The sequence below is a fragment of the Panthera leo genome, chromosome F3 (genome assembly GCF_018350215.1).
Source record: "Panthera leo isolate Ple1 chromosome F3, P.leo_Ple1_pat1.1, whole genome shotgun sequence".
Taxonomy (NCBI): domain Eukaryota; kingdom Metazoa; phylum Chordata; class Mammalia; order Carnivora; family Felidae; genus Panthera; species Panthera leo.
Genome location: NC_056696.1, coordinates 69356375 through 69371724, shown reverse-complemented (window position 1 = coordinate 69371724; position 15350 = coordinate 69356375). Strand labels below are relative to the sequence as shown.

At 44.7% G+C, this 15350-nt stretch overlaps 1 protein-coding gene across 1 annotated transcript; it reads right to left on the bottom strand.

The window, feature by feature from the left end:
* Positions 1 to 13999: 13999 nt before the first annotated feature.
* Positions 14000 to 15022, bottom strand: S100A8 (S100 calcium binding protein A8). The gene is made up of 3 exons (XM_042925883.1): positions 14919 to 15022; positions 14344 to 14506; positions 14000 to 14197 (listed from the first exon to the last, which is right to left on the bottom strand). The coding sequence occupies exons 1-3, from the start codon at positions 15011 to 15013 to the stop codon at positions 14069 to 14071; spliced, it is 387 nt and encodes a 128-aa protein (XP_042781817.1). The 5' UTR covers positions 15014 to 15022; the 3' UTR covers positions 14000 to 14068.
* Positions 15023 to 15350: the final 328 nt, after the last annotated feature.

Below are 15350 nucleotides of genomic sequence, written 5' to 3'. Positions count from 1 at the left end.
GATAATACGATTGTACAAACATGTCGTCATACATCTGTCCGACCCCATAGAATGTACACAGAATGAACCCTAAGGTCAACTATGCACTTTAGTTAATAATAATGTGTCACCCGTTGGCTCCTCAATTGTAAGAAATCTAACACAAATGCAAGATGTTAACTGGAGGAACTGGAGGAGGAGGGGCTTGAGAGAGTGTATGGGAACTCTGCACTTCCTGCTCAACTTTGCTGTAAACATAAAACTTCCCCCAAAAAGTTGAGTCTATTAATTTTTTACAAATACTGCTTCATCTAGAGTCACTTATGTACAAAAAGCAATAGCATAATACACAGGAAATAAACTTTTCAAAAAAAATATTAGGCCAGATTGATACAAACTCACTTTTGCAACTCCCTCTGTAAAGTCAGTCAAAATGCTTTGACAATGTTGGAAAACCTAGCACAATGGGAGAAAATTTTAACTAATAGTGAAAACATGAATTTGAACTCTTTGACCTACACTTGAAGTGCTCTGATGGAAACATCCTGTAAAACACATCATGACAATTTCAAACTTTGTGATATAAAGAAACAGTGAATCAACCTGGTAAATCTGAGGAAAGTGTGTATGGGGGTTTCTTATAATATACTTGCAATTTTTCTGTGAATTTAGAATTATGAAAATAAATTATACAAAATTAAAATGATATCAAAACTTAAAACTACCCAAATGGCTCTTGTAGTCACACCCAAGAAGTTGGAAGAAGCACACCCAGAGCTTAAGGTGGGGTGACCAGAAGGAGCAGGATGGCAGTCACCAAGCTGGGTTTGGAGCCCAAGTCAGCCCAGAGACTGGCTTTGGGTAGAAGTAATAAATGGAAGTGCCTTGCCCTCATGAGGCACTTTCCATGCGGCTACCATCTCTGAGAGGGGAAATGAACTCCAGAGCACCTGGATGGCCCAGTTGGTTGAGCATCTGACTCTTGAGTTTGGCTCAAGTCATGATCCCAAGGTCATGGGATCAAGCCCCACATCAGGCTCTGTGCTGAGCGTGGAGCCTGCTTGGGATTCTCCCTCTCTCTCCCTCTCTCCCTCTCTCCCTCTCTCCCTCTCTCCCTCTCTCCCTCTCAAAAATTAAAAATAACAAAAATAAAGGGTGGGGATGGGGCGAGACACTGGGCCTAAAGAGATTCCATCTCTGGAGATGGGAGAGAGCCTCACATGGGCTCCATCCCCTGAGCGATGGCAAGGAAAGAAGGGAACCTGGCAAACACTTCCCTCACCTTGGCATCTGCTAGCCACTGGCTGGGCAGGCAAGGGGGAATCAGGGGAGGAGGGAGTCAGAGTCAGGGCAGTCTCCCTGGTAAGACGGGGACAGAGGCAAGAGTGCCAGAGAAGCAGAAGCATTGCTTATTTTTTGTTTTTAATTTGAAATTATTTTTATTAAACAACATTTTTCCTTACACTTCTACTTTGGGTATTTGTCTCTTCATACTTTTGCACAGCTGTCTATTGGATATCAGGAGTGGGGTTTGCAAATTTTTAATTTTAATTGAAGTGTATCTGTCATATACCATTTCAGATGTACAACACAGTGATCCCAAAATTCTATACATTACTCGGTGTTCAACACAGTCAGCATAGTTACCATCTATGACCATATGACATTGTTACAATATTAGTGACAACATTCCCTATGCTGTACTTTTCATTCCTGTGACTTATCTTTTTTTATTTTTTTAATGTTTACTTATTTTTGAGAGAAAGAGAGAGACAGAGCATGAGTGGGGGAGGCGCAGGGAGAGAGGGAGACACAGAATCCGAAGCAGGCTCCAGACTCTGAGCTGTCAACAGAGAGCCTGACATGGGGCTCAAACTGACGAACTGTGAGATCATGACCTGAGCCGAAGTTGGACACTTAACCAACTGAGCCACCCAAGGGCCCAGACTTATTTATTTTATAACTGGAAGTTTGTACCTCTTATTTCCCTTATTTCCCCCACCCCACCCCCACCCCCACTCTAGTAACACCAGTTTCTTCTCTGTATTTATAAGACTGTTTTTGTTTGTTTGTTCACTTGCTTTGTTTTTTAGATTTCACATACAAGTGAAATCTTGTGGTATTTGTCTTTGACTTATTTCATTTGGCCTAAGACCCTCTAGGTCCATCACTGTTGTCACAAATGGCAAGATTTCATTCTTTTTTATAGCTGAATAATATTCATTGTAAATATATATCACATCTTATTATTAATATCCATTCATCTATCACTGGAAACTTAGGTTGCTTCTATATTTGCCTATTGTAAATAATACTGCAATAAACATAGGGTGGCATATATCTTTTCAAATTAGTGTTTTCTTTGTTGTTTGAACAAGTAAGTTTCCAGATTTATCCTGTTTTGACAAGCAGAATGTCAACGTAGAGAAGATATTTTACATCGATGGGGGAAGGAGGCTAAGGAGAGGGAGACTTCTCCCTAAGTGGTCCTAAGATGCAAAGCTAATCACTGGGTCAATTTTCAAAAAGAATCCCCAGGTTTTCAGGAAGTGAGACACCAATACCTCCATACCTTGCCCCATCTTCTTGTCACAATCTCCAAAATTAGCAGTTAGAAAGAGGTATCAGGTTGGACAAGGATGACCACAGCCAAAGTATCAAAGGAGAAAGAGAGGTTATCAAAGCCTCCAAAATGCAGTCTCTTTAAGTCTGGTGACCACAGACTCCCCTGCATGCTTTGTGTTAGCCCGGTTACCATGGCAACATGAACTGAAAGGAGCAGAGCTCCAGGGCCCCTCATGGCCCCACTGAGGCGTGGATATGGGCCCAGGCCACCACTGCAGTACCAGGCTCCTCCCTAAAACTACACTACTGGCTTCAGTAGCCACACCTTACAGCCCTGAGAATCTGCTGTACAGGGACAACTGAGTGAGACCCCAGCTTCCTGTCCCCTCAGCATGTGGAAGCAGAGCTGTTCCAACAACGAAATAAGGATACCCCTAGGATGTTTGGACTTTCAAGGGTAGGGGAAGCCACAAGAGGAGAAACTAGACAGGAGCTGGAGACACATGTGGTTGTATTTTTATCCTGAAGGTTGGATTATGTCACAATTGTAATTTGGGATCCAATTCAGCTTACTCAGCATCACAGTTTCCTTGCTCCTCCAGAATTCAATGGCTTATGTTGGGACAAGGTTGTGATCCTGGTAGGAAATCAAGTAATGGAGTCTATCTAAGGTCCATTCTGCCTTTCTTTTTTTTTTTTTTTTTCTTTTTCAGGTGAAATTAGTTCTATTTTTTACACCTTTACTAAGTTATACTTGATACCCCCAAAACTGCACATGCTTAATGTGTAAAGTTTGATGAGGTCAGATATATGCACACACCCATGACACCATGACCACAATCAAGGTAAGAGACATATCTATCACCTCCAAAAGTTTCCTTGAGTCTCTTTGTTTCTTGGGTGTTTGGGTTTTTGTTTTGTTTTGGGTTTGTTTTTTGTTTTTTGTTTGTTTTTTTTTTTTTTTTTTTTTTGGTTTTCATGGTAAAACACTTAACATTAGATCTACCCTCTTAAGAAATGTTCAAGTACACAATGCCCTGTAGTTAACTGTGGGCCAGCAGGTGTCTAGAGATTCTTTATCTTGGGTAACTATAACTTGACATCCATTGAACAACAATGGCACTGCTTCCTTCAAGGACACTGCTCAAAGCAGATGAGGCTGCTGGAAGAGCTCCTCCTGGATGCTTACTTTTATTTGGTTTTCTTTCCCTTTCTTTGCTATTACATTCCACATCATTTTGAGACATACAAAAGACTATATGAACCATCTAAGTTCATTAAAAAAAACAAAATAAAACACAAGCACCTGTGAATCTATAGGATGCTTTTAGTCCTCTGGACAAGCATCTATTGACTGGCAAAATATTCCAGAAAGCAGAGGAGGGAAATAAAGAATTGTTGTTTTGCTACAGAAGTTAATTATCTGAGAGCCCAAGATGAGCTAGCAAGAGTGGTCAAGTGTGCTTCAAACGTGATTTTTTAGGGGCACCTGGGTGGTTCAGTTGGTTAAGCATCTGACTTCAGCTCAGGTCATCATCTCACGGTTTGTGGATTTGAGCCCCACGTCAGGCTCTGTGCTGACTGCTCAGAGCCTGGAGCCTGCTCCAGATTCTGTGTCTCCCACTCTCTCTCTGCCCCTCCCTCACTCACACTCTTTTTCTCTCTCTCTCAAAAATAAATACACATTTTTTTTAAATATTTAAGAGTTATTTTTTAGTTTCTGCACCTTAGACCAAATTTCTTAAGCTGCTGAATCTCTTCCTGGAGAAGAGAGGGGCTGTCCCACAGTGCCTGGGTGGGGTGGGCGGGACTGCCAGGAATGAAGCCACCTTGTGACTCCGAGTAAATCCCCAGGGCAGGTGTTGGGGCCAGTGAGGTGCCAGGAAGGAGTGTGGTTGACAGGTCTTGACATTACTGCCCCAGGAGCAGGAGTTCTAGACAGGATTGGGGACAAGGCTGAAAATTGTAAGAGTGGCAGACATCAGAGAAAAGGAGAAATGAAAGAGGTCATAAGTCACCTCACAGGACCTTCATGGGCTTCATGTGGAGAAAGCCTAATGGGGCACAAGGCAGGCTGGACCAGGCCCAGTCATGGTGGGGCCAACTTTTCACAAAGTACTCAGCACTGAGGGATTCCAGTTTACCGAAGTCCCTGAGGCTAATCCCAGAAGGGGAGGAGAAGACTCTGGTCCGTTGCAAGAGGGAAAAGAGGAGAGACACACTTCATGTAAGAAAGTGGCTAAGGCTCCTGCTCAGGCCAGGGCACCAAGCTGGGGCTTGCATTCCACTCAGAAGATCAATCCAGTTGGAACGTCTAAAGCTCTGAAGGTCCAGGAAGGAGCTGTTTATGAGACAAGCTCTAAGGGCCTTGAAAAAACAAAAACAACCACCCTTTCACTTTACCTGTGGGGAAGGTGGCCATTTTCTGGTGCCATGAGCCCATTCTTTCTTTAGCATTCCAGAGACTAAAGCTCATGTGCACAGAAGATGAGTGTGTGGAGCTCCCCCGCACACAAGGAGTAAGCTTAGTTAATATGAGGACCTACTCCTGCACCCAGCTGCAGAAACAAACACTAGAGGAAGGTGATGAAAACTCAGGTCACATGGCCACCCCAAAGGAAGTCAGTGGAGGTGTCCACTCCCCCAGCCTGTATCCTACTGCAAAGAACAAGGAAAAGAAAAAAGGTTTCCTTAGCAGGGATCAAGGGGCATCTCTTCCCAGCCTGTGAGAGCCCCAGAACTGGGGAAGTCCATAACCCTGCGGATGAGATGGTGTAGGTGAAGACTTGCACCGTGTGTGAGTCCCAGTCACCATACTCCTAGCTCAAAGCCTGTGCCAGGAGTCATTCAGGCCCTCCCCAGGCAGCTGGGCCCATCAGAGACTCCTCCAGACTGAGTGGGAGCCCAGACAGGGCAGGTGTTGGGGGTTGTATGTAAATACAAGCAATTGCTGCCCTGCAGGAGATGGCAGGAAACCTTGCAGAGTTCCTTGGGGTCCCCAGGAGAATACACCCTCACTGTGAACTGGTTTTCAGTAAGGCACACCATTTTTTAAGCTTATTTTTTTTTAGTAGTCTCTACACCCAATGTGGGGCTCAAACTCACAACCGTGAGATCAAGAGTCGCATGCTATTCCAACTGAGCCATCCAGGAACCCCAAGGCACTCCATTTCTTGCTCTTAGGGAACAGATTTTGGAAGGAACTGGTTATTCTCTTAAAAGGGCCACATAACACTTTAAATTGATGAATTCTGTGGTTATGTGAACAATATGTCAATAAAACTGCTTTTTGTGGGGCGCCTGGGTGGCTCAGTCAGTTAAGCTTCCGACTTCAGCTCAGGTCGTGATCTCACAGTCCGTGAGTTCGAGCCCCACGTCAGGCTCTGTGCTGACAGCTCAGAGCCTGGAGCCTGTTTCAGATTCTGTGTCTCCCTCTCCCTCTGACGCTCCCCCATTCATGCTCTGTCTCTCTCTGTCTCAAAAATAAATAAACGTTCAAAAAATGTTTTTTTTTAAACTGCTTTTTGGCTTTGGGTTTGGGTTACAACAAGACTGCAAAGACATTTTATGACAAGGAGGATTCAAAACAGACCCTCTATTAGCAGATATAAGCAGATGCTTGACCAGCTGGGAATTTTTTTTATGAGAAAATTGCAGCACATTTTTTCAGAATAGGCAAGGCAAAGAGCTATCTTGAAGCAGTTTTCTTTTGCTCTGTTGGGCAATGGTGTTGGGATGCCTGGCCTCTAACCTCCAGTGCACACTTAGTTAGCCAGCAGTGTCTTTGGTCAATTGGGGGTAGGGAGTGGAATCTCCTGGAGATATGAGGCAAGACATATGGGGTAAGATATTTACCCCATCCAGATCCTAAGGCTGGAAAAGTTTCCTGAAGTCAAATTACCATGAGGGAAAGGGAGAGAGGAATGCCAGGGACAAAGGAGACACAGGGACAGTAAGAGCTGCTGAAGGAAACTCTTCCAAACTTCCTGTGTGCTTTGGGTAACAATGCTGAATCATCAGAATAGGAACAGAATTTGTTTGCCAGCAAAGAGCACCACCAAGCCTGGGCTTTATAGAGGGTTTCCCAGAAGGGTGATAAAGAAATATCATCTATGGAATTGTGCAAACTGACCTACACCAGCTCTTAAAGCAAAAAGAGGCAACCTCAAAAGAGGCTGCTGCTGTCTGTCCACCAGTCATGAGGGCAGAATTGATCCCAGAGCCCCATGGGTCTGAGTGAGCACTTGGTTCAAAAAGGAGATGCCAGGCATCCTCCTAAAAGGGGATGTGGGAGGGGTTTCTGGGTGGCTTGGTCAGTTAAGCCTCCAATTCTCGATTTCAATGATCTCACAGCTTGTGGGATTGAGCCTTGCATAAGGCTCTGTGCTGTCAGTGTGGAGCCTGCTTAGGATTCTCTCCCTCTCATTTGGTCTCTGCCCCTCCTTGCTAGCTCTGTCTCTCCCTCTCAAAATAGCCAAATAAACATTTTTTTTTATAAAGGGGGGTTGTGGGAGCATGAGCAACTAAGTGGGAAAATTAAAAATACACCACTGTCGTTGATTCATCAAGTCATACCTGTGGCAGTTCCTTGGAAGACTCCCACCTGTCTCATGGGTCAATTGACTCCCCTGGAATTGGAGCCAACAGCTTTTTTAGACAGTAGCTGCAATTGTGTCAAAAGTTTGGTTTATGGAGATGAATGTGACATTGACTATCAAATGTCTGTGCTGGGGTGGGCTGAGATTAAAGGAGTCCTACAAGATACCTTCAAACCCTTGGACAGCACAGAGTGCTTGGCAAAATACTCTGGAGGAAAAAGAAGACAAGCAAAGCATTTTCTGAATTTGTTGAAAAGTTAATTCTCTGTGAGACCCAGGTTAGATAACAGAAAGAGGAGGTGCATCAGAAATGAATTTTGAGGTCACAACCTCAGACTGTGAATTTCTAAATTTCTGAACCTTTTCCCAGAGGAGGGGACTCAAGAGTAAGAATGTCTCCAGAGCTCTAGAGTATGGCACCACCTATGCTGCTCCTAGCCTGGGAGTTCCAAATGCAGGCTGGGGAAAAGGCTCTTTAGCCTGCAGAGAAAACAAAAACATACCAGCAAGTGAGTGTGTTTTCCAGTAATGACACTGATGGGCTCAGGAGAAGAACTAAGCCCAACTTGGCTGGAGCACATGATTAAAGTTCTGTAAGAGTAACGTTATTCAGAAGGAGAAATGAAGGAGGCAATGAAATGCATAAGCAGGAGTGCTCTGCAAGGTATTCATTTACTTCATGCCTCCAGTGCCTCCAGAGTTCACATTGCTTCTCATTTATGTTTTCTTGTCTTATAATGCTGGCTAAGGCCTCCAATACAATTATTCAATACAGTGGTAATGGGGCATCCTGTATTATTCCTGGCATTAAAGAAAAATGTCTAGGGGTGCATGGGTGGCTCAGTCAGTTAAACATCCAACTCTTGATTTTGACTCAGGTCATGATCTCACCGTTTTTGAGATCAAGCCCCTGGTTGGGCTCTGTGTTGACAGCAGAATTCTCTTTCTCCCTCTCCCTGCCCCTCCCCTGCTCACACACACTCATGCACATGCTCGCTCTCGCTCTCTCTCTCTCTCTCCCAAAATAAAAAAGTAAACATTTTTAAAAAGAGAGAAATGTCTAATATTTTTCCATTAAGTATGATATTAACGATTCAGTCTTAATAGATGCACTTAATCATGGAGGATTCTAGAACCAAAGCAGAAAAGAAACCCAGAGCATACTATTTTGGTTAGATATTTTGCTCTAGAAAGCACAGGGTTAAAAAAATGTGCCATAGCTAAACAAGATGCTGAGGAAGCTGAAATGGATGGAGTCTTTGCTGGGACTAGGTCAATGAGGAGCCTCTGTATTGGTATTGGTTATTTTATCCTGTATTGGCTGCAGGATAACTCCATGATTTCTGCTGTTAAACAGGCCTATTAAGGAGAAAGAAGAAAAGGCTCCTGTCCACTGAAAGGAGGATGGCTACAGATCATTGGAAAGAGTTGCTGAAAGTCTACACCCTGACCTGAGCAGCCAGTCCAGACTGTGATTTTGCAAATCAGAGAATTAGTCACATGGGAACTTCCACAGCCCCTAAGACTGGGGAAAAGGCTACCCAACCCAGGAGGAAGGGAGAATTGTCAGTGGAACAACCCCTAAATGCTTCGGGAGATCAAGATGCTAATCCTCTTATTCTATTGTTGATGTCTGGAGGATTGCTGACGCCAGAAAATAAAAAAATTTAAAACTTAAAAATTTAAAAAAACAGGTAATTCAGGCCCTGAGGCATGCCTGGTGATATCCTGGACAAAGGAGAGGGGCCCAAGTGAAAAGCTCATTCTGACACCTGCTGTGTCAACCCTGGATAGCAGAGACCTGGCAGCAAAGAGGCCAGAGAGCAGAGGAAGGGCTGGCCTTCTGCAATCTCAGGGTGGAAGCCCACTAGAAAAGAGCATTTCTGGGTCTTAACCAGTGTTTCTTCCCTGCAGACAGTCAGGGATCCAAGCTCTGCCACTTGCCAAGTTAATAAGTTTTGTCATGTTCTTAACTTCTCTGAATCTCCTCATATGTAAAATGGAACTAGTAATTACCTCTCAAGACGTCGTTACAAGACATGAATGAAATAAACTATCATAAAGTCTAGTGCTGAAAACCACAACTATCAGCAAATATATCAGGTGCATGTCAAAATTCTTGTTTTAATTCATTAATGAGAGAATCAGCAAAGAGTTTTAAAAGCTGATTTGAAGAGTATTGGAGATTATATACAGTCAGGAAAGGAATGCCTAAGTAAGACTCTTCAGTTAGATAGAGGACTCAACTTTCAATGGGGTGAAAAACCATGACAGGGGCTTAACATCTCTACTAGACTATGAAATCATAGCACCACGTCAAGCTTTATCCATTAAGCAAATATACTGTGCTGACCATGTTACATTTTCCAAAAGTGTCAGTTGATGGAAGATTAACAAGGATTAAGATCTTGCTTCTATTCAGAGAGACTCTAGCACAAGATCAAAGATTTCAGCAACCACCATTTTGTCTTTTCCAGGTTCAAGATGACTTTTTTCCCTTCACACTGACACCCAACAGGAACCCAGTAAGTGTTGGTAGCTTTCCATGCCCTCTTCACCCCATTTTAATTTAGACTGAATTCCCCAGATCAGGGGGCCAGAGAAAAGGCTAGTATCTGGACCCTCCCAAGTGGAGGGAGGCATGGGGAAATCTTTTCCATTGGAATAATCTCTTTTGTTCAGATGCTAGATAACCAATTGCCCAATTCCAGATCCTCTCCACTCCCTTTAGGAATTTTGTCACAAACATGAGGAATTTGGCTAAAGTCAGGAGCCTTGGGTGGAGAACATGAGTAGAGAAGCAGATTTCAGACAGGTCACCCTTATAGCCCGGAAATCTCAGCGGCCGGATCTGCCTCAATCGGTGAGCCAAGGTCTCCTTGGTGGACTCAAACATTGCATGAGGTTTCCTGCTAAACAACTTATTTCTCAACTTCCCACTACCTTGTTCTTCTTTTGCCACTGGGGAAACAGGAAACCAAACCACCTTTCTCTGGGCTACAAGCCCTGTCTGACTCTGTCCAGTGATTCCTGTCATGGGCACAATTTGCTTATTAGTCATAAGCTTCCCAGGACTGCCTCCATAACCTCCACCTCTTTCTCCAGGATGCCAGTGCCAGCTGGGCCACCTCCCCTGCCCAACCATGAGCTCAGGTATCAACTGTTGACAGCTCTGTGTCAATGTGATTCTTCACAACCAGTGGCCCATCACTTATGGTGAAACTCCAAAGGGCACTCTGGGCCACCTTCCCCATGCTCTCACCAAGCTGGCTTAGAAAAGCAGACTCGTTGGGCTTTCAGATAAATGCAAATGATTAATAATGGTAAATTTCTGCCCAAGGAATCCATTAACAGAGATTCTAACAATCCATTAACAGCGAATTAAAGGCACTGGGATATGTCTTCCCCACCCTGACTCAGGCACACACATGCACACCACTGCCACCACCAATGTGGATGATCATGAGGCAAATCGAATTTCTCTCCCATTTTGTGCACTCTCCCATTATGTTTCCTAAATGCTGAGTGAATCTTGGTGTAGAGCTTGGTGAACCCTGTAAACCTTTCCCATCTTCTTTTGCCTGGGCCATGTTTGGGCCAGCAATTCACCTTTTTTTTTTCTTTTTTTTTTTTTTTTTTTAATATATGAAATTTACTGTCAAATTGGTTTCCATACAACACCCAGTGCTCATCCCAAAAGGTGCCCTCCTCAATACCCATCACCCACCCTGCCCTCCCTCCCACCCCCCATCAACCCTCAGTTCTCAGTTTTTAACAGTCTCTTATGCTTTGGCTCTCTCCCACTCTAACCTCTTTTTTTTTTTTTTCCTTCCCCTCCCCCATGGGTTTCTATTACGTTTCTCAGGATCCACATAAGAGTGAAAACATATGGTATCTGTCTTTCTCTGTATGGCTTATTTCACTTAGCATCACACTCTCCAGTTCCATCCACGTTGCTACAAAAGGCCATATTTCATTTTTTCTCATTGCCACGTAGTATTCCATTGTGTATATAAACCACAATTTCTTTATCCATTCATCAGTTGATGGACATTTAGGCTCTTTCCATAATTTGGCTATTGTTGAGAGTGCCAGCAATTCACCTTTAAAGTACCTCTCAGAACTACATCATCTCCATTTCTGCAATGCAGAGAGGGCATTCGCACTCCTGACAAGGCAGAACCACTTGCTTTGGGGTTGGATAAAGCTGTCCTTCAAGGACCTGAGAAGGAAGCAACCTTGTCCCTGAGCCCTCTTTCCCACTTACCCAGCAGAAACCCATCTTAGTGTGCAATGATATATCCCTTCATCCCATTCGGATTCCAATCTTTTATTATTTGTAATTAATTTTTCATTGAAGTATAGTTGACACACAATGTCACTTTAGTGTCAGGTGTACAACGTAGTGATTCAACATCTCTGTATTTGTGCTGTGCTCACAACTGTAGCCACCATCTGCCACCATACAATGTTACTATAATACTATGGACTGTATTCCCCCATGCTTTTATTACCATTACTTATTCATTCCATAACTAGCAGCCTGAATGTCCCCTCCCCTTCACCTATTGTGCCCATCCCCATCTGGCAACCACAAGTTTGTTCTCTGTATTTATGGGTCTGTTTCTTTCTTTTTCTTGTGTATTCATTTGTTTTGCTTTTTGGAATCCACATATAAATGAAATCATATGATATATTTCTGTGTCTGACTTATTTCACTTATTATACCCTCTAGATCCATCCATATTGCTGCAAATGGCACGATCTCATTCTTTTTCATGGCTGAATAATACTCCATTGTGTGTGTGTGTGTGTGTGTGTGTGTGTGTGTGTGTGTATGCCACATCGCCTTTATCCATTCATCTATTGATGGACACTTGAGCTGCTTCCATACTGTGGCTATTGTAAATAATGCTGCAATAAACATAAGGATGCATTTGAATTAGTGTTTTAGTTTTCTTTGGGTAAATACTCAGTAGTGGAATCACTGGATCGCATGGTATCTCTATTTCTAACTTTAGAGGAACTTCCATACTGTTTCCATAGTGGCTGCACCAGTTTGCATTCCCACCAGCAGTACACAAGGTCTCCTTAAGCCCCAGTATTAATTTTCTCCTGGCCGCCAACCATTTTCACCAATATGTTAGCTGATAATAAAGCTGACTAGTAATTAAAGCTTTGGTTGATGGATACAAGTTTAAGCTGACCTTTTCCTACTCATTTGTGTTGTTATGTGATTAAAGTTTACTACAAACAAAAAGCCCAGTGATCTGCAGTAAATAATCTTCAGCATTAGAAGCCAGTTAATCTGAGTGGCATCTTGTTGTGGAAGGGGGGTGTTGTTCCTCCTGAAATCCTGGGGGAATTGGCCACCTTCTCTTCTCCCCTTGGACACAAAGGTCTTCTGGCTTCTCAAAGAATCCCTTCTCCCCCACCTGACCCCCACAGAGTTGGGTTCCTCTTCAGCCCAGGCTGCTGGGGTCAGAGGCACACAATCACCCCAGAGAGGGCTGAAGGGTCCCTGCTCTGTTTATGAAGTGACTCAGTGCCTCCCACATGCAGAAGGACCCCAAGCCAGCCTCCGTGTCCCAGAGCACAGTGCACCCTCAGCTCCCAGAGCAAGAGAGCTTGGAAGGGCTGTGGGCAGCTGGAGAGAGCCTGAGAGAGCAGCGCACGTCCCACAGAGTCCAACCACGCACAAACAGCAGCAATCATAGAGACGGTCCAGCCTTCACTGCTAAAATCCAGCAGCTAAGACAAGTGTTCTTAACCTCTTAGGGGTCTTGGGCCCTTTCAAGAATCTGATGAAAGCCATGGAGAAATGTGCTTATTGATGCAAACACTCAAAATTTTGCTTTCAGCTCCAATTATATTTCAGAGATGCATAGTAGACCAAGTTAAGAACTCTGAGTTACAGATTCTCATGGCAGCACCCTACCCCCTTCTCCATCACTAACACTACTCCCCCATCACCTAAGTGGACACAGAAGAAAATTTCCCAAGGCATAGCCTGGAAATTCAGCTTGGGGTTGGGTTCTGGTGAAAGGCACCCATTCATTGCGGGCCTTCCCATTTTACCAGACCCTTGGAAAATCCAGAGTGATGGTTGGGAGGTTATTGTAGATATTCTCTGATCAGCAGAGCATTCACCGCCCCCCCTCCAGGGCAGCACCCTATTCTTTGAGTTGAGTTTTAGGAATACATTGGCCTATTTGTCCATTTCTTTATTATTTCATCACATTGGGAGGCTGGGAGCAGAACAAGAAGGAAAGTTTCAAAAATTTCCAAGGAGAAATTGCAAGTGTGGGACAAGAGAACTGTTAGTGTTACTTAATGTAGGACCCTGAACAACCACCTACCATCACACCACACACAGAATCAGTCTCTCTCTCTCTCTCTCTCTCTCTCTCTCTCTCTCACACACACACACACACACACACACACACACACACACACACTTCTACTACCTCCCTAATTTCTCAAGAGTCACATCTAAGATATTTTTCTCAATATTAAATTTTAGTTTGGAAAGCAGGATGAGTTTTCCCTACATCACTCTATTCCCATATTACCCATTTGGGAACAATTAAGAAAATCATCAGCTACAAGTATCATGGGCTTTTCAGAATCCTTGAGTCCTAGAACCAATTTCTCTGGACCATGGGATTAGATGAGATGAGAATAGTTTGGGGAGAACATGGGGAGGAAACCAGATGAGTGGAAAGCACTGAAGGTTTGTGAGAGACGGAGAGTGGGGACAATAGAGGTTTGGTTTAGTTCCTTTGGGTTTTCCAGCCCTCCCTCCACCCTCTAGGAACCTCATCCCACAAGAGAAAGGCAAGACACCAAAAGAGGCCTGAGGTATCAACTACTTTATTATTTTGCAAGGACAGGTCCAGGGCCCAGCCCCAGGGCCCAGGGCTCTGCTACTCTCGGTGGATATCTTCATGGGTTGCCACACCCACCTTTATCACCAGTATGAGGAACTCTTCAAAGTTAATTGCACCATCACTATTGACATCCAACTCTTTGAACCAGGTGTCTGCATCCTTTTTCTGTAAAGAAGAAGGAGAAAGAGGACAGAGTGTAAAGACTTTGGCAAGAGCTGAGGTACAGCTGTCTACATAGGGTGGTGTGGAGGACCAGTGCCTAGGGCTTCATCAGCCAGGCAGAACCCTGACCACACCCAGCCCCTCCTCACCTTTATGTACCGAGGACACTCTGTCTCTAACAACTTCTTCAAATCATCCCTGTAGAGGGCATGGTAATTCCCCTTCTCCAAGGAGTATTTGTGGTAAACGTCAATGAGGGAGTTTATAGCAGTCTCCAGTTCCGTCAGCATGGTGCCCAAGGATCTGCCCCACCTGGAACACAGAACACATGGGGAATCCCAGGGTGGGGAGGGTGCCTCTGTCTCCAGCAGAGTGAAGACTAGGGGGACACTCATTACCCCCAGCTGTTGGCTTTGTCCTGGTCTGCACCATTTAGGTAACCCAGTGGATGGCTGTGCTGATGGGAAGGAAGGGCTGTGGGAGGGGGAGGGTCCACACACAGTGCATGCCAGCTCTCCCTGTGCCCTCACCCAACCAAGAGTGCCAGAGGACTGTTCCGTCTCTATCCCTATCTCACCAACTTCCTCCAGGAGCTCTGGATCGAGCTCCAGACCTCCCTGATATTTCTCTCCCCTCTCATAGAAAAGGCAGCTTCACTTCCAGCCCTCTCTCCTGTGGGGGCCCAGCCTCAAAGCATGGAGCCAACCGAAGCAGTCCTACTTACCAGGTCTCCCTGAAACAGAGTTGACAGAAGACATGCAGGGCTGAGTGTCGGCTCCCTTTTATAGCAGCCAGGATTTGGCCAGCTGCCAGGGCCATGCAGAGGCAGCTGCTCCCTTCCTGGGTTGCCACAGCCTCTGGTTTCCCAATCAGGTAAATGGGGCAATCACTGCACAGAATGAAAGTTTCTGATGAGAGGTGGAGGTGGGGGCGGTGGGTAGTGGAAAGAGGAAGGCACTTGCTAGGCACTAGTGCCCAGCAGGAGAAACAAGAAGAGGCCATGGTGAGGACTCCTTTGGTGGGCCCCTGGTATCCTCTGGCTTGGCCAACCAGGATGCCCACTCCTGAGTCCCCCTCGCTGTTGCTGCTGCTAATTTTGTGCATTGTGGCCTGTCTGTGCATCTCTGAAATATAATTGGAGCTGAAAGCAAAATTT

Coding starts and splice junctions, on each gene's coding strand:
- S100A8 (XM_042925883.1), bottom strand. CDS start 15,013: ATGGCCCTGGCAGCTGGCCAAATCCTGGCTGCTATAAAAGGGAGCCGA. Junction 14,507..14,918: donor CTCTGTTTCAGGGAGACCTG/GTAAGTAGGACT, acceptor TCTGTGTTCCAG/GTGGGGCAGATCCTTGGGCA. Junction 14,198..14,343: donor AGTGTCCTCGGTACATAAAG/GTGAGGAGGGGC, acceptor TCTTCTTTACAG/AAAAAGGATGCAGACACCTG.